Below are 20278 nucleotides of genomic sequence, written 5' to 3' on the forward strand. Positions count from 1 at the left end.
GCCAAGATTACTCACAAAAGTGAAAAAAGCCATTCTTGTAAATTATACTAGGTAGACAGGAGATTAAGAAACGATAATTTTTTAGATGATGTTTAGTGTTCCCGTTCACTGGGATTTCGTCCATTTTTATAACCATACGTTTTTGTAATAGACGGTTCTACTGAGTAACCCTAAAAAGCCAGCATCTATTTTATGATTACTCACTCATCGATCTATTACTTTTCTAAATCCACTTAATTTAACAGAGGAGAAACGCACACGCAGGACATGATGACGATCCGATTTTTTGACAGTCAGAAAGAAAAAAAAGAAACGTAGGCGTTCACACCAGAGAAGCTTACAGCCTTAACACGTTACGTCCAGAAGACATTATAGTCCTTTAATGTATAATCAGTTTTTTTCCCAGTAAATTGAATTTGCATTATTCAGTATAACCCTGAATTGTTGAATTTAAGTACACATTCTGTTGACACCATCTCCCTGCGATCCTGATAGCGAATATAATAAATGTGGGGATCACTGAATTAGTAACATGAGATAAAAATAATCAAAATACTTAACATTGATGAAAATGTTTAATCACTCCTGTTTTCAAGATTGTGCTTATCTTCTTTTTTATATAGTCAGGGTGAGTAAAATAACAATAAATTAATGTACACTTTTAACAAATATACTTATTTTCGTTAATGTATTATTATTTTCCGTAACATTGTAGATGAAATGTTCACGTAATAAGAACTAAAAACGAAAAGGCGCTTCATTTTAAACCCATATGTTCGTGTATTTCTATGATGAAATATGTTCTTTCATTTTTATTAGCAGCTCTTCACTTATTATAGTCCTAGGGTGAACTCTAAGCCACGTTCACCTGATCACCCATTGTGCCCCAAAGGCAGTGTTCCCCAGTCCTGCCTGACTCGTGCTGCCTCAGGTGCCCATGGGACTGGCACCCCCACAGCGCGGTATTATTTGTTTAAAGCCTGTTGAATCCAATCAGATTCCGGGTTAGTATTACATGCAGAGGCGCCTCCTCTCTACATGACGAGCCTTCCAGTCACCGCATACTTTATTCTTCTAGGACTTGCTTCAGCGTACGCTGGGATAATTTTATGGGCGACTAAATCGCGGATCAGCAATAGGTTTGAACATTTCATTAATTTATTTTTTTTAGCTTTCTAATGTGTCCCTTTGTGATACGCTCGGAGTGTAAATGTATCTAAATCATTTTAAGAACCTTTTTGACACGGTTATCCTGCCTTTAACTCTTATCTTTTAGGAGTCTTATCTAGCGGTTATCTCATTACAGCAAAGACATATTACATTTTTGTTTCCTATCTATATTCCTGTGTGGGCTTTTCCCCTTAATTATGATGAAGCTACTGAGAAGACGTGATTTTAACACAGGATCTTACAAATTGAGAGTTTAATTCTTCTAATGCTACAAATAGATTATATATTGAAATGCTTCAGTATGAGGCAGACTTCTGTAATGAGAAAAATATCAATTAGACATTTTTATTATGACGAGAGCAGCAAGGAGAAAGTCGTTGAATACTGTTTTACGAAGCGGTACACAAAAAGGAGCTGACGATCAGGCACTTTTTTTCTCCGAAATGTATAGCACTTACACTGCAAAACAAAGCCCGCGCTGGGGAAGGATTTGTTTGATGGTAGTCCTTACTAAATTTTTTGCTGTCTTAATCGTCGGGTAATACATTTTAAGTGATATATTCATTCTGGTAAAGTGGGCATCCCTGCGAAGTACACGCAGGGGAGAAAAGTATAAATAGTCGATTTGGTTATATATAGTTTGTTAATAAAACTGACATATGCGCCCGATTCTGTTTGTGTACATGTATTGCCCTCTTAAAATATGATAATCATATAACTAAAATTGAGTCGTTTGAAACTGTATGGGAAGGGCGCTATATAAGAGTACATCACGCAGTTGTGCCTTAAAAAAAACATGAATCCACATTTCTTGTCCTGGAAAGATCCAAGAAAGACATTATGGTCATTCTTATGCAAATTGAGCTCTTGATAAAGGTCCAAGCTTTATATGTCTGGGTAGATGATTATTCCTTGATGAAGGTCTGTGAAAAAGTTGGGGGCTCATCGCCTCAACACAAAAGCTCATCTCCTTCTTTTGTGATACTAATTCGGGATCCTTCTTATTTATAGGAGACAGTGGGGCTTTTATTTTCAAGCCCAGTGCAGCCTGACTCGGAACCTGGATGGACCTCAGTGAAAAGGGCTGGTGTACAGTGAAACGACTGTCCCCAATTAGCCCGGAGCCGTCCTCTTTCACCCACAGGTACCTCGGCAGAAAACCCAGTGCTGCGTCTGCGCCCGACGGTTTACGTTCACCTCCGGCTACCCCTTTGGACGCTCATCCAGCGGAAGGAAGATCGCTAACATCGCATCTTTTCTGGAGTCATCAAGTAGCATCAACCGTTTCGGAGGACATAACACTTTTCACGGATTTGGACCAAGGCAATACGCTCATAGTTTCTTGTGGAACCTCTAAGGGAAATATACCAGTGGAACACAGTGACATGTATCAGACTCTAGCAACCATGGCTGCTGCACAGGGGCCTGCAGGGTACGACGGGTCCACAGGCACTTTTATGCACTCCAGCACAGCACCTCCCGTGTACGTGCCAACAACTAGGGTCGGACCTATGATCCCCAGCCTGCCGTACCTACAAGGCAGTGGAGCAACGCAGTCAAGCCATGCGGTCAATAGCTCAACAGTATGGCCGCAATCGGCTCCAGAGAGCCCGTCCTATGGCACTGGTAGTCCCCACGCTACTAACCGTTTCCACTACTCTCCTAGTCCTCCGATTAATAACGGAGCTTCTAGGGAGGCCACCTACAGCAACAGCCAGTACAGCAGCCTGACCAGGCCTTTAAACGGATCGTATACCAGCCCATATTCAGCGTATGTGAGTCCGCAGCTTACCAGCGCGTGGCCCGGGGGACCGTTTGACAACACGATGCTGCACACCTTACAGAGCCGAGGGACGCCGCTACCCATGCGAGGACCCAGCGGAGGTAAGAGGTTTGAAAAGTATAGCTTGAACAATTACGTCTTTTATGACAGTTTGTTAGTCTGTAAAACAGAGTTAGAGTTTACATCACTTTGATAATAATATATGAGCACAATGCAAATTTTCTTTAATCGGATTCTGTTTTACTGCTTATTTACAGGGTACCATCTTTCAGTTATTATGTGCTTAAAATCTGTATTAGTCTACCGATTTACTAGAATCGAACTTGAAAATGTTTTACACAAGCTTGATTTTTTATCATGTGGTTTTACAAACTGATTTGCAATTTTCAGTGTTTAAATAATGTGTAGCAGAATGCCAGACCTTGGAATATGATAATCTGCTGTGGCAACCCCTAACGGGAGCAGCCGAAAGAAGAAGAATAGCAGAATGTCAGACCTTCGGTTATAGTTTTGCACTTTTAGGCCTCAAAATGAAAAAAACGGTGGCTTCAATGTGAAAACAGGACCCGTTATTTATTAGTAATCACGAGTTTACACGGCCTAGACAATACATTTTAATTAATCGTGAATGCAAAGTAGTTTTCTGTTGTACGTTCAAAGCTTAATGCATTAGTTAACCAGTATTTACTATTTAGAATGATACCTTATAACTCATATCGTTTATGTGTGTTGAACAATGGCAGTTTTGTAAGAACAGTTTGAATTGTTGTAATATCTATAAGTGCCACATAAAATTCGGCTGGGTTGTGAATGTTAGTCTGAAAATTTTGTTTATACTAATTTGTAAAACTTAATATTGTAACGAAATAGAGAGATTTCCTAGTAAACAGGCGGTGGCAGAAATGGAGAGTAAATTTCTCGATTTGAGTGCACTACCACACAAACCGATCTGATATAGTATTTGAGAATATTTAAAGATTTTAATATATTTCATTTTAGTATATTGAATATCTGAGTAGTTGAGAATAGATGCTTTGGTCGTTTTCTTAAAAGAAAGTTTACAGAGAAACACAAAGTATCCATGGGAATTAAGTGACTTTTCACTTTGACATACTAATTTCAGGTTCATGTTGTTGCTAAAATATTATATAAAAAATCCCACTGACGATGCACGTGTCATGCATTCTGTTGATGTTTTAACTAGCTAGTGTAACACTAACAACTTGCAAATGTATACGAATTACACACGTTATAAGGACACAAGGCTACATTTACGTGTTTACTGCTCCTTAAATTACGAAAACTGTCTGGTCAGCATTGCTCAGCGACCTGTATATTTGTTGAAACAACTCGCCTTTTTTGAGTTGAAAACACAATATTAGTTTTTAACATTTACACTAACACACCAGACAACAATGAATGCCAAGTAACCACTTGTCACAAGGAACACAAATGAAAGTAGGACTCCTGTCTCTGTTTTTGACCCATCAAGAGGTATATAGATGTGATAATAACGACGACTCTGTGGTGAGACCATTAATTGGCGAATATACATTTTTCTTTGGAGAAGTACAGTTTTTCGTTTGATCAGGGTAGAAGCCCGTATAACTAACATCACAACATATGTCAGAATGTTTGTGTATTGCTTTACAGACATCTTGGCTTTAATCGGATTTGTCCTGGTCGGGATCAAGACGCCCTATGCCAAATGTTTAATACACTGCGCCAAATTAATGTATGATTTGACATGGAAAAAATGCACCTTTAAGTCAAGACAATCATTTATTTTGATAAAGTTTTCGGAATGTAAAATTTTATAATGGTTACTTTCACCAGTCCGAATGATTTAAGATACCATATCGCTTAATGTTATGGCAGTACTATAGTGTGGAGATTTGAGACCTATGCTTCGGCGTGTTTACGTTGACTTCAGCGGACTTGATATTATTTCGTTAATATAAAAAACTATATATATGAAGGAATGTTGTAACGCATACTAGAGTTTTTTTTTCTTCACAATTCCCTGGTTTTAAAACTAGATGTGGTTCTAAAAATGATAATAATTGACCATTTTTTTCCATTTTAATAAAGTATGACTGGTGCTCTTATTTCCCTGCCCTGCATACTTAAATGATACGATGGTTACTTGTATCTTATTAAATACATTTAAATGACTACGTTTATTTCATTATTTTCTATTAAACAAGTGATGTTGCGAAAATTCCAATAAAGAAGAAAGAATGACTATCTTGCATGCTTCCCACAGAGTTTAAAGATTTTAGTTTATAACTCAAAAGCATGTGGTGTTTCGAGAAATTCTCGGTGAGGTACTGGTCTATAATATTATTATTATTATTATTATTATTATTATTATTATTATTATTATTATTATTATTATAATACATCTCGCAGTTACGAGAAATACTTAAGTCTAAATTTGGCTTTGCTAACAACGAAAAGGTTTCTTCTGTATGACACATTGTGCTGTTTTTTCAGATATTTTGGACGATATGGCGGAAAGCAGAGAGTGTGTGAACTGCGGCTCAATTTCTACTCCGCTCTGGAGACGAGACGGAACCGGTCACTATCTATGTAATGCCTGCGGGCTGTACAGCAAGATGAATGGACTCAGCCGACCGCTCATCAAGCCTCAGAAGCGAATGGTAAGCTATCAGTCTTTATGCACTTCAATCCATTTTGTGCATTTCTTTCATAGCGAGAACTAGCAAGTAATACTTTTCAGAGTAGGTCATAAAGCACATATATCACAGTACAAATCTGACAAGCATTTAAGATTTTAATGAAATTGTTCCAGTACATTGCATATGGCTCATGCATACACGTAACTGTACAGAACGGGGTTAAAGTGGCCTATTAAGCAAAGTATTTCTGATATGGGATAAAATAAATACGCAGAATACCAGGACCATCTAAGAGGAAAATGAGGTGAACATTTCCTGCTCCTGTAATTTCTCTTGGATTACCAAATGTTGGTCCTATTTAGTAAAATTTGCATTTGCTAATTTTAAATGTACAGTTATTTGGTAAATGCGTATCTTTATATTTTAAATGTGAATCATTATACCCTTCCGGGTATTTCTTTAAACAAGTGCGTCGATAAACTGTAAACTCTTCAGAGATGCCATATGAACCAAATTCAAGTCACCTGAGCGTCAACTACAGCTGTAAAGTGTCAGTCTCATTTTGAGATGAGCATCCTAATGAAAACAGAGACATAATAGACTTACTGATTTCACATTGTTCAAGCAAGCTGTTAAAACAGACTAGAAATATAAATTACTGTGTATGTTATCTTGCCAGGCGCCATTTGGATCTAACCTGAATCGAACGAACTGTCGTCAGGAGTAATAAATATAAACTCGAGTAATGGTTTGACGGGTGTATTTTTAGACCTCGTCCACGTTTTAGATGCGTTATTAAGAGATTAGCTCGTGCTGGCAATCATCTGAAAATGTGTCTTTTACAGATGAAATAACTGCTGATAGACGTGTTAGACCTCGTTAATTTCTTCAGTTCCTCTAAAATCAATGGCCATTTTAGCACTGTGTGTAGCTTTATGAATTACTGTCTGTGGCCATGATGCATGCTCCCAGAGCTTGACAGTCTGTCACTACTTTACTTTGAACACGTTTTTAAATTCAAAGCGACCTTTGATTAAAAGTTTCATTGAATAAGCTGCTGTAATCCATTTAAGGATCACGACTGCAGCGGCTGTTTGTTTGTTTATTTATTTTATCTAATGAGCCCGTCTCGACTTTGACATAGTGTGTTAACTTGTAAGACAATCAGGAAAAAGAAAGCCAAGAAATAAAGAAAGACATTAGCACCTTTTGACAGAGCTGACTTTATTTGGTTATGTGATTTGCGAGCGATGGACGGGCGCAACTTGTAAATGGGGTCCATGTGTTTGTCTGCATGAAGGGAGCAGGGGCTCTGTGTTTTACTAATGAAAACAGACTTTTGACTTTCAAGCGATTCGTTCGATTCCGTTATTTTTTTTCTCTCATTTTTTTCTAGTCTTCGTCCAGACGGATTGGCCTGTCATGTGCAAACTGTCACACCAGTACGACCACGTTATGGCGCAGAAATGCAGAAGGCGAACCGGTGTGCAACGCGTGCGGGCTTTACACCAAACTACACGGGGTGAGTATTCAGCTCTCCAGTGTATTAACATCAATCAATCCATTATTTATTTAAACGAAAAATATCACGATTCCTAGTTATGCGTACTAGGAAACATCTATGCGAAAAACGACGGAACTTTATTGAGGAGAGAAAACCTTTTGTCCATATGCATGCTTGATCTTTGAACAGAATCACAGATCACAGTCTCGGGTGTATTTTTATAACGATTAATAATCTAACAAACTAATTATATTTACACACATATTGTATATATATATATATATAAAGAGAGAGAGAGAGGAGTATGTGGAATTAAATTTGATTTAGACTTTTAAATTTCCTTTTGGAATAAACAGCTATTATCTCACGTTTTCTTTAAGAAATCCATCTATCCATCCATTATCCAACCCGTTATAACCTAACTACAGGGTCTGTTGGAGCCAATCCCAGCCAACACAGGGTGCAAGGCAGGAAACAAACCCCAGGCAGGGCAGTCTTTAAGAAATACAATTTTTTTATTTATTTTTCTATTTTTGTTTCATAAAATTGTTATTTTGCACATTTTTGAATCTTTTTTGAATCAAATTCTTAATTTAAAATTGAAGCTAACAGCATTTTTACATGTAGCAAACAAACAAATATACATTATTATATTTATTGTCAGACAAGAAAAATGGTAAGCCACCTTTAATAAAAGAGAGAAACATGAAATATTTTCTGAGATTAAATTACACAGTACATGGCAACTGTCTCCAAGTAAATGGACGGTTGAACACAGGAAAGCATTAAAATCTTCTTAAATATTACAGAATATTTTAGATCATTGCCGTGGCACAGTGGTTGGCACTGGTCCTTTGCCAGCTCATCCGAGTTTGACTCCCGTGTGAGTGTGAAGTGCGCACTTTACCAGGTATCTTTTCTGTGGGATGACATTTTCTCTCTCAACTCAGTAATTAACCTTTCTGGGTAACAAGAGACTACAAGTTGCCCTGGTGTGAGTGAATGTGCAATTGATTAATCTAGAACAGGTTCCTGCCTTCCGCCCAATGCTGAGGTATACTGCAACTGCTTATGACCTTGTATGGGAAAAATACGATGAAAAAATGGATGGATGAGTGTCACAAGTCATGCGTAGAAAATATTACTTTGTCATCTCCTACTAACCACAGAATTTAGAATAATTTTCAGATAGTATACTTAAACAACAAACATAAATATCTACACGCATAAGATTATAAAAATGTTTACATCTATCAGTCAAGTTCCCTGTTAATAACAGTTACTGTACATGTTTAGCTATTGATTCATAAAGATATTTTTGTTTATGTGTTTAATAAAAATGATGTTAAGAAATTCAAACAAGCTTTATTTTGAAGATTGCCATCAATGTCATGTACCAACACAAAATTAACAAGATTGCAATACAGTATCCAATATATTTGTAGAATAGAACAATAAAATCTACACAGCCAATGTGAATGAGAATTTCTTATCCTTTACACACATTTAACTGATGTGTCTGGTGACTGGTGCAGTAAAGATGATTTAGTATTTCTATAAATGACCTATGAGGAAGGCAGTGACTTACGTACTCTCCCAGAGTTACCTGCAATCATGTGGTTTATATAAAATGAAATAGCCAGTGTTCATTCTGCATACTATGTCTTAAGTCATGTTATAAAAAATAAATAAGTAAAAGAGTAATATAACATTTCTGTTTTTAATATTATGCTACATATTCTAGAATAAAAAGTAAATAACTGCCAATTTATGTATTTAAGGTACCAAGACCACTTGCAATGAAGAAAGAAGGTATTCAGACAAGGAAACGAAAGCCAAAGAATCTCAGTAAATCAAAGACGTCATGTGGTAATTATTTACTTATACCTACATATGCCACAATGTTTATCTGTTTTAAGCTCATTAGACCAAATCACTTCTTGATACATTCTTGAATTTTCACACAGACTAGTACTTGGACATTGACACAATTTTCATAATTTAGTAATCATAATTTAATTTTCATAATTGAATTCTATACACCACCACATTGGTTTTGAAATGAAGAAATAATTGCAGGATTGAAGTATAGGATTTCAGCATTAATGAAAAGGGTTTAACAGGAATATCATATAAGGTATTTAGGAATGACAGCCATTTTCATACATGGTCCCCACATTTTCAGGGGCTCAAAAGTATTTGGACAATTGACTGACAAGCTGTTCTATAATCAGGTGTGAGCAGTTTCCTCATTATTTCATTAACTATTAAGCAGGTAGAAGGTTTGGAGTTAATTCCAAGTGCAGAATTTGCATTTGTAAGCTGTCTTTGTGAACTCTCAATATGAAGTCAAAAGAGCTGTCCATGCAAGTAGAATCGGTCCATCATAAGGCAGAGAAAACAAAACAAACCCATCTGAGAGATACCAGAAACATCTGGAGTGGTCAAATCAACCATTTCGTATATTCTTAAAGAGAAGAAACACACTTGAGAGCCACATGGAAGACAGATATGCTAGATGATCACAGAATTATTTCCTTGGTGAAGAAAAAACAATTCGCAACATTTAGCCAAACCAAGAGCGCTCACTGGGAGGTAGGCCTATCGTTGTCAAAGTCTACAATCAAGAGAAGACATCACAAAAGTAAATATAGAGGGTTTACCACAAGGTGCAAACCATTGGTGATCCTCAAGTACAGGAAGGACAGATTAGATATTACCAGAAAATATTAAAAACAAAACTATCAGTTTTGGAACAGTTTTTCTTGGACAAATGGAATTAAGATCAATATGTACCAGAATGATGGAGAGATAAGAATATGGAGATGACAAGGAATGGCTAATGATCTGTAGCATACTATGTCATCTGTGAAACATCTTGGAGACGATGTTAAGACATGGGCACGTGTGACTGCCAATGGAAGTGGGTCACTGGTGTTTATTGATGATATGACTACTGACAAAAGTGGCAGGTTGATTTCTGAAGTGAATAGGGCTATACTGTCTGCTCAGATTCAGAAAAATGCTTCACAACATAGATGGACAATGTGCTAAAACATACTGTGACAGCAAACTAAATGCTTTTCAAGACAAAGAAGTGGAATATTCCTCAAGCGCCAAGTCAATCAAATTACATCAACCTAATTGGACATGAATTTCATTTGCTGAAGAAAAAATTGAAGGCATAAAGTCCAACAAGCAAGCAGTAACTGAAGACAGCTGCAGTAACAAAGCATTACAAGAGTGGAAACCCAGAACTTGGAGAATGCCATTGGTTCCTGACTTCCGTCAGTCATTGACTGTAAAGTATTTTCAACCAAGTTTTGAAAATTATTGTTATATTCAAGATCATTTTAGTTTCACCAAGTATTCTTGAGCCCCTGAAAAAGGTTGGGGTCAAGTATAAATAGTGCTGTCTTTCCTAAATGCCTTAAATTAAAACTGCAAGCCTACACTTCAATCACATCTTGATTTCTTCATTTCAAATCCATTGTGGTGGCACACAGAGCCCAAATTATGAAAATTGTATCACTGTCCAAATATTTATGGACTTAACTGTAGTTGAAGATTACAAATAGTCTGTAGGTGGCACGGCAGAGCAGTTGTTTGTACTGCTGCTTCTTACAGAATCAGAGTTCAGTTACACATCCACTCTATGTCAATGGGAAGGCCGTGTTTTCTAAAGCTGTGCTATCAGTTCATGTGAGGCAGTCCTCATAGGCTAACTAATAACTCAAAAAGTGGTCCAGAATGAGTGTACCAAAATGCCACATAACAGAATGACTGCCTGTCTGTGACTGATTTCCACTTTGCATCTAATGCTGCTGTAACATACTCTACCTGTAACCATGAAGCAGACCGTGACATTGCAGAGAATGACTGTAACTAGGCTGGTATAATCTAAATTTTATAGGTTGTCAAATTCAATCAATGTTCTGATTTTTATTTGTTTTTTTTTTTTATAAAGGTAATGGTAATGCAGTACCCATGACTCCAACATCCACATCATCCAATTCAGATGACTGTATAAAAAATGGATCTCCTTCAAGTCAAGTGGCTAATTCTGGGGTAAATTAATATTTTAAGTATCAGAATTTCCTATACAAAATTCTAATTTTTAAATAGATTTATACTGTGAAGTTGTTTATTTAAATTGTAATGAAAGGAACATTCCATCCCAAATTGATCATTTTTAGGTTAAGTAAGTAAAATATAGATACATATACATTTTATATATGAAATATATATAAAACACTTTTGGGCAGAGTATTCATTTAATCCTATTGTTACTTTATTAGAACCTTGTGAATAGGAATTTCACACTTCAAAGTAATTTTGCTACATATTGAAATTGTTACAAAATACAGAATAATACATTTTATTTATATAGCACTTTCATTTTAGATATCATTTACATAAACGTTATCATGATGGTGATTATGACTTTAAAACTTTTTGATTTACACCTTATACCGATCTTAAAGCAAACAGCTGTTTTAACCACTTCATTTATTATTCCTCCAACTCACCTAGCATTTATCTGTGTGACTTGAGCCCCTTTATGTTCATTCTCAATAATTTAAAATCTTTACTCATATCAAAATAAAAGGCACAGCATTTGGTACATCATTGCAATTTATAATTATTAAATAATACAGTATTTTTTCTCACCATAACAGTCTCATTTTATGAGGGGGAGTCAAGCTAAAGTTAGAAAATGGGATTTATTAAAAAATGGAGTGAAGTTTAACAAAACTGATAATGTCATTTCAAAATGTAGTCTCCACCCTTCTCAATGCATTTGAGCCACCAGCCTGGAAGTGCCTGGATTCCAGCATAAGAAAAGGTTTTGTTTTGTCCTCACAACCACTTGTGCACCTGAATTATTGTCAAATACTACATGCTGAGGGGTACTACAGTCATTTGTGCAAGTTACTGTGACTTGCTGGAGACCAACGTGAAGCCTGCTATTTAATCCAAAAGACTGGGACTGCTGTCTCAAGGTGTCCTTTTGCTAAGACAATGCCCACCCACACACTGCTAAGAACACCAAGGCGTGTTTGGAGAAACTGAAGTTTGAGTTATTGCCATATCCTCCTTATCCGGCGGATTTGGCATCGTATGATTTCCACCTTTTTGGACCGCTAAAAAACATCTGGGTGTTTGTCAATTCAAGACAGATGACGATGTGAAATAAGTGTTGCATGAGTGGTTGTGAGTACAAGACAAAACCTTTTATTCTGCAGGAATCCATGCAGGTAGTGCAAGTGCATGGAGAAGGGTGGAGACTACATTGTGTTAATGTCACATCACAACTTTGATTAACTACTTTTCATACAAGCAGAAGAGCACTCAAACAAACAACTCTGAAACCTATAATTATTGTAACCATGCTTGAATACGTCCTTAATGGCTGTACAGCAATCAGCCACAACATTAGAACCACTGACAGGTGAAGTGAATAACATTGATTACCTCATTACAATGGCGCCTATCAAGGCGTGGGATATATTTGGCAGCAAGTGATAGTCAGTTCTTGAATGTGATGTGTTGGGTAAAGGACTTTGCCACTTTGAAGAAGGCCAAATTGTGATTGCTGGATGACTGGGTCAGTGCATCTCTAAAATGATAGGCTTTGTGGGGTGTTCCCAGAATGCACTGGTTAGTACCTACCAACAGTAGTCCAAGAAAGGACAACCATGGAAAATCCAACAAGATCATGAGCATCCAAGGCTCATTCATGTGCATGACGAGTGAAGGCTATAGCCTGTCTGGTCTGATGCTACAGAAAAGCTGCTGAAGCAAGAATTTCTGAAAAATGTAATGGCCATGAGAGAAAGTGATCAGAATAAACAGTGCATCAGAGCTTGCTCATACAGGGATGCATAACTGCAGACTGGTCATATTGCTCATGCTGACCCCCATCCACCATCGAAACTGCCTACAATGAGCAGGTGAGCATCAGAACTTGACCATGGAGGAATAGGAGAAGGTGAAGAATCACATATGTTTTTTGATCACATGGACTGCCAGGTGCTTGTGTTGTTTACCTGAGGAATATATGGCCAAAGGTTTCACAATGGGAAGAAGGCAAGCTGGTGGAGCCAATGTGATACTCTTGACAATGTTCAGCTGGGAAACTTCGGGCCCAGGCATTCATGTGATGCTACTTCACACGTCCCACCCATCTGAAAGTTGCTGCAGACCATGTGCCCACCCTTGATTGCAACAATATTCCCTGATGGCACCGGTCCTTTTAAGAAGGAGAATCTACCTAGATACACTGCAAACATTGTTCTGGAATAGTTTGAGGAACATAACAAAGAGTTCAAGGTGTTGACTTGGCCGCAAACTTCCCCAGATCTCAATGCAACTGAGCATCTGTGGGACGCACTGGAAAAACAAGTCTTTTTCACTGAGGCCCCACCTCACAACTTAGAGGACTTAAAGGGTCTGCTGCTAACACCTTGGTGCCAGATACCACAGGACACCTTCGGAGGGTTTGTGGAAACCATACCTTAATGGGTCAGAGCTGTTTTGCTGGCACAAGGGGAGACCTACACAATATTAGGCAGGTGGTTTTAATGTAGTGGCAGATTAGTGTATTTCTACTGTTATTTTGTTATATTTTTATTTGTATTTAGACATTTTAATGGTATCTAAAGATGTGTGCTATTAAAAGTACAACTACTAATAGAACCATAGCCTTGAGGCTTCCAGTTGAAGTTCAGAGCTGAACTCAGTTTAGAACATTACCATTGGCTTTCCACTAATATCAGCAACCATAACTTGGCTCATAGTCTTATTTGGGGGTTTATCCTTATATACAAGAACTCTGACATAGACTCCTAAAAATAAAAGATATCAGTGTTTTTTTAGAGTGATGCCATAGGGGAACCATTTTTAGATCCTAAAAGAACCATCCATAAGAACCTGTATTAATTTATATTCTTAATAATTAATTATGAAGAGATGGTAATAGATTGGTGAATTATCAGTGGGTTCATAATTTTAAAAGGACTCTTATTACATACAATAACACTGGATAAGTTCAGGTTTTTTTAATCTCTTAGGTTCCTGCTGTTAGTCTACTATACATTAAAATTCTGCCATTCTTTCTTAAATTCTGTGAAGTGCCTTGAGTATGGGAGAGGTGCTATATAAATAAAATGTATTATTATTATTATTAAAATCCTGTTTTATCTACTTATCAGGAACTTTTTCAGAACCAATTTCATATCTGCAGAACCCTTACCAGAATAAAATGATTCTTTGTCAGGCAATGGCTGTACGAGGAACCACACAATCCAGTAAAATGCAATTAAAGGAGTGCTATTTTTAAGAGGGTAGATGGATTATTCTTACATTAATTACATTAACTGTACGTGAATGACATTTGAATGCTTGCCTACACAGACAATATGAAAACACGTGTGATGCAACATTTTTTTATTCTTATGTTTCAATTTTTTGGACACTTTCATCTTTCCAAATTGCAATACTTGCAAGCATTTTGCCTTCCAGGTAACTCATTCATAATTTATAACTTGAGTTTTACACAAAGACAAGAAGAACATTCAGACCACTAAAAAGATGTTTTAAAGCCATGCTCACACTAATAATGCTTCAACAACAATTTTGCCTTCTGCCAATTGACATCACCTAAAATCAATCATTCACTAGAATGTCACTGCAAGATTGGCATGGTTTCCAGATACAGAGAAGAAAGCAGCCTGGATAGAAAATGAGAAGAAAGCAGTCTAGATAGAAATTTTCATGTTAAAAAAGTTTAAAAAGTTAAACCAGAATCAGGCTAGTTTACTGCAGTTCTGCCATGCTCCTGGTGTAGGTGGTAAAGTGACATATTTGGACTGTGTACTTAAGATCTGCTTTATGACAAACAGTGGGAAACCCACAAGGAAAGCAATAAAACACTTTCAATTCATTTCTAAAATTTTAAATTATTAAGGAAACTGGATGAATCTGACCTTAAATCGTATTAAGTGCATTTGAAATGTTGTGTTGCATACAAGAAAATGCTTAATTCTATGTTCTGTGTCAATCAATGGCTCGCCTGTCACTTATCCCTTGCACTCCTGCAGTTCTATTAAAGTGGCCTTGTGATGAGAGGCCTACAGACATGTGGAAATGTTTTCCTGCGATCTCCATTTTTTAATAAAGCCTGTCTTCAACAGGTTTACATTTGAGTGACTCAATACCAAGTTATTTATTTATTTTAATAATTCCTTTTTCTTATTTTTTAGGTTACTTCTGAAATGCAGTCCCAAGGGGAGAACACAAATCCTGGAAATACCACGTTGAAGTTTTCAGGTCCAGAGGGCCTTTATGGAGGAGTAAGCCTGAGCTCTACTGCTGAGGTCACTGCTTCAGTTCGTGGAGACACATGGTGTGCTTTGGCCCTTGCTTAATAATTCACTGGATGAAGGCTAATTCTGTCTTCTGTTGACTCCACCTGCAGTTCAATGGCCTTGTTACCTAACACTGCTGGGATAGAACACTACACAAGAATTTTTCATTTTTCTCTCTTTGGGTTGATGGATGAACACTAGAGGGTTTGATTTTTGGCAAGAATACACAAAATAAGATGAAACTTGAGGTTATGGATAGAAGAGATACAACTGTTGAAAGCCAAGAAACCTTTTAGTTTTCTTCTCCAATAACATGTGGAAAGTTTGCCTTGAAAACCCTGGCTGTGCTGCCTTTGATTTGCCTTAGCGTTATCTATTGTTATTATTATTATTTTTTGGTTGATCTTCAATGGGTACTTTCTGAATGAATGTTTGTTGTTTTTTTGTTTTTGAAATCAAATGCGATGACTGATCACTTCACAAACTGTTATTTATACACAGCAGGGTTCCATAAAAAAGTAAGGCTTTAACCCAAACTAAGTTGGCCAAAAAGCTGGCAGTGATGGGCATCATTCAAATCCTAAACCGTAGTTCCAGAATGTTTTGAGCAGTATGTTTAGAGATTCTGGCAATCTCATCTTTTTCACACTTTCACCAGTTTGATCTTTACCTTTCTCTACTCTGGTGAAAGAAGGAGAAGGTGCATTTCCAGTCCAAGGCTAATCCTCGAGTGGATACTGCCTGAAGGCGTACAGGCCTGGAGCGGCCCACCTGTGCAAAGTTTTACTTCTATAAACACCCCGTAAAAGAAGTGCACTCCTACAAAGGACTGGTTTCAAGGCTGTGGCCTACTCACACCTCTCAAACATAACCAAATTATTTGTTGCTATGAAGTCTGTGCGGGACAAAAGAAAATTAACTGGATTCGCCTGTTCTTTTTCCTTGGTCAATAAACTGTGGTTCTGTTACTGCCAACTGGAAAACAATATAAAATGCAAAAATATACACAGCTGGGATTTATTTACATTTTAATGGTGAGCAATGGATTGTTTTTAAAGGATTTATTTTGCATCAGTAAACAACAAAGAATGAAACCCACATCCACACCGAGCAATGCCACAGCAGAACAGAACTGATTCATCCTTGGAGCTGGCATAAAGTTGCTAAAAAATAATCTGCAATATTGAAAGTTTTTCTTGACATTATTGGTTGAAACAGGGTAGCAAACAACAAAATTTCTTAACTTCTGTTAGTTTGCATTTTATTCCATGTGCAATTTGTCTTGCAGCAGTCAGTGTTAAATCAAATGTTTCTGATTTAACATTTTTTCTTTACTCTTAATGGTACTAATCTAATTTAAAGAGGTTTGCTAAACAACTGCAAAGTGGTTGAGAGTTTTGGAGGTTAAAAGATTATTCCAATCTTAGTTAAATTAACAGAAAAACAATAATATAACAAAAAACTGTTAAAGAACAAATTTCACTCAGGAAATTTTTACTGATGCATTTTTTTTGTAAGTTTGTAAAATATAAAGAATGAGCAGACAGAGAAAATATGCTCTGGACAAGAGCGGAACGTTTACTACCTAAAGATACCTTTGTAAATACTCCAAGGCGCATGGAGAAGTCTGTCAGGTTTATGACAACAATTTGTAAAGTAGATTTATGTATAGGTTGACAGGCACAATTTGTTTTTCAGAAAAAAATTATGCTTTTTTTCCCGTATTGTTATTTGTCCAATAAAAATGATTAAAAAGTAAAAGGTTTGATTGGTTTATGCTTTGCATTTAATTAATAAATCACAAAATCTGTCTGTATTTGAAAGACTAAACAGAAATTGGCATTAAGACTGTTTGGAAAGGGATAAGAAGTAAAGAACGTTGCAAAAGTTTTAAAGTAAATATGTTAGTTTTATTTCTTGGCAAATGCAAAGTGCTGCTTGGCTGTTTTCTTTTAAAGAACCTGTTTCGTCTTTGATGTTCTCCAGGAGGAGTCACATAGATCATGGCACTGCTCAACATCACAATCACTGTAAACTAGAATAGTGGAAAGTATAATTGGCTCATAGAAGGAGTGCTAAAGTTAGACAATTCAGCTAGAGCTATGAGCAGAGGCTGAAGGAGGTGAAACATTTCAGTTTGTGCAAACAGAGATTGCGAGATGGCATGACTGAAGGGTTCAAAATCATTGAAGGGAGCTAGTATAGTGGATATGAGCTGTTATTTTAAAATATGTTCTTTAACAAGAACATGGGGGCGCATTTTAGTGCAGGGGTCCTCAATCACGGTCCTGGAGGGCCGCAGTGGCTGCAGGTTTTTGCTGCAACCCAACTGCTTAATAAGAAGCACATATTGCTCAAGTAACACTTGCGCTTGTTAAGATTTTGAACCGTTATTGCTTATTTTAGTCTTAAACAGCTGTATTCTTGTTTTTAAGTGCTCCTAATTAGCAGTAACATGCAAATGACAAAAGAGACCAGCATTTCTCAATTTAGCTTGTTACCATTTACACCAGTGTGTATTTATTGTGCACTATTTGGTTTAATTAAATACTTGGAAGGAAAATGAGGAGAAAAAAGTGAAGGACTGAGAATTCCTTATCCATTTTAGCCTTCAAATCATTTGGATGATATCCTTAGAAAGGGGAAAAATTTTAGGATTTGAGAATTACCTGACATAGTAGAGTTAAAGCACTAACAAGCCATGAAATTAAATTTTTGGAAAAAATTGTTTTCTAATTAAGCAACTGGGTTAAAACAAAAACCTGCAGCCACTGCGGACCTCCAGGACTGGGATTGAGGACCCCTGTTTAGTGGATTATGTTGCATAAACTTTACATTTGCGTGTAGTAGACAGTAAAACATTATGGAGGAATTAGCCGAATAGGACTGGTGAGTTTGTTGGGCTGAATAGCCTGTTCTCCTCAAAACTATTCAATTGTTACAAAAAAACGTTCATCTGCTTTCCTTTGCTGTGCACTTAATTAAAAAGTTCAGGCTAACAAATTTTCCAAGGTGTAGCCTTAACAGTCTCGTTTTTTTTACTGTACAGCTTCTTTGTATTTTAATAAAAAAAAGTGCCAAATAACTTCCTATTTATATGCTAAAAATAATAATAGCAAGTCCAGTCATTTGTGTGTCATTAAACTGAATTTAGGCGTTGGCTGCTTTATGTTAAATAACTTTTTATGATGAACATTGTAAGAATTATCTTTAAAACTACTAAATTGTTCAGAAAAGTACATAGTTAAATCATAGAAGAACATAAAGTGTTTTCTTGCTAAACAATTATATACACATATAAATCACACTTCATTAAAAGGCTAAATGTATACCTGACAAGTTCATAACATTCCATTGAGATTCTTTAAATGTCCTGTAGTTAAAACAGTGATAATTTAAACTTTTCAAAAATGTGCTTTTCTTGCTTGTATGGTCCTTTATTTGGTCAAATTTAAACGTTCGCCCCACTATCGTGTCAGTTGTGCCAATTAGTAAGTCAGTTTTGGAATTTTTACATATACCGTTTGATCTGGAAGAGACCATTGAGATTGGCCATTTTCATAATTTCATGATTTTCTTTCAGTCATGTGCAATGTACTGGATATTGGGTTCCAGGATAACAAGAATATCAGAATTTTATTCAAATGCTAAACATATATGTTACAGTGATTACTTGATGTAAGTAGTGATTGTCACCTGTTAAATGCAGTGTTTTTTAAAATATTTCTGTCCTTAGCTCATCATATAATGGTGTAGCTCTTTGGTCTTATATCATTATCTTAATTTAATGTAGACTTGTAAATGTCAGCTTTTAAGAACTTGTGATTTTCGATCAATTCATGGTACACCATTAATTGTTTTTTCACCAGATAAACATTATCAACTCTAGCCTAACTAACAACAAATAGATTCTTTGGAATGGTCACACCTAAAATACAAAGCAGCAGCCTGTCATACTGCTTCATATATTTTGTTGCCCATTTCGGTCAGATTCATTTTTTGCATATGTTAGGCAGTATTCTTGCTGGAGTCACCTGCGTGGATGATAGTGATTATCAGCTTAATAAGGAGACGGGGCCTGGCAGTGCAGGACATGTCGAGCGTCACCTTCCCCTTTATATACTTTATATACTCTTCCACAGGATTTACTGGTGCAGTACTACAGGAAGTGCATGCAGATCCTTTTGGGTTTCTTCATTACTGACCTTGCAATTCTGGGAGTGAGCTGTTCAATCAAACAGATGGCACAAGCAAACACAGAACAGACTTTACTGTTTTAATGCTTATATTATTCAACAGTTAAGAGCTGATTATAGACTGAATGGCAACATGAGGAAATGAGTATAGTGAGGTTTACTAAATTATTATTATACTTATCGTGATTTTGCTAGGAATAACATTTTAATACACTCTCATTTTTTTTATTTTCCAAGGTTGACATTTATTCTTTTAGTAATAATAATTAATGATTCCATGTTTGCGTACTCAGCATAATGTAAGCTACTCTATGAATGATATGGTGATCCTTGACTTTGCCCGCTATAAATTGCAACCATTAGGACATGAAAGGCTCCCACCTCAGAACAACTAAAAACACAAATTTATGACTGCACCATTAATTTTTATCCTGTATGCCTTTGTTCAAGGTAATATTTTATAAAAGTATTTTGTGTGGAAAATTTAAATTACAAATGGGCATATATTATTACATTCTAAGAGCGAACAGGTGAAATGTCTAATACACAACGAAAGGCATTTACATGCAAAAACATTCTCAGTCAGAAGGTGTTGAAAATGTACAGTAGCTACA

At 36.4% G+C, this 20278-nt stretch overlaps 1 protein-coding gene across 1 annotated transcript; it reads left to right on the forward strand.

The window, feature by feature from the left end:
- The first annotated feature begins 1038 nt into the window (after window positions 1-1038).
- On the forward strand, window positions 1039-16999 carry gata6 (GATA binding protein 6). The gene is made up of 7 exons (XM_039754729.1): window positions 1039-1139; window positions 2182-3054; window positions 5450-5616; window positions 6992-7117; window positions 8881-8968; window positions 11067-11167; window positions 15364-16999. The coding sequence occupies exons 2-7, from the start codon at window positions 2235-2237 to the stop codon at window positions 15526-15528; spliced, it is 1467 nt and encodes a 488-aa protein (XP_039610663.1). The 5' UTR covers window positions 1039-1139; window positions 2182-2234; the 3' UTR covers window positions 15529-16999.
- The last annotated feature ends 3279 nt before the right edge of the window (window positions 17000-20278 follow it).

The sequence above is a fragment of the Polypterus senegalus genome, chromosome 5 (genome assembly GCF_016835505.1).
Source record: "Polypterus senegalus isolate Bchr_013 chromosome 5, ASM1683550v1, whole genome shotgun sequence".
NCBI classification, from domain to species: Eukaryota; Metazoa; Chordata; class Cladistia; order Polypteriformes; family Polypteridae; genus Polypterus; species Polypterus senegalus.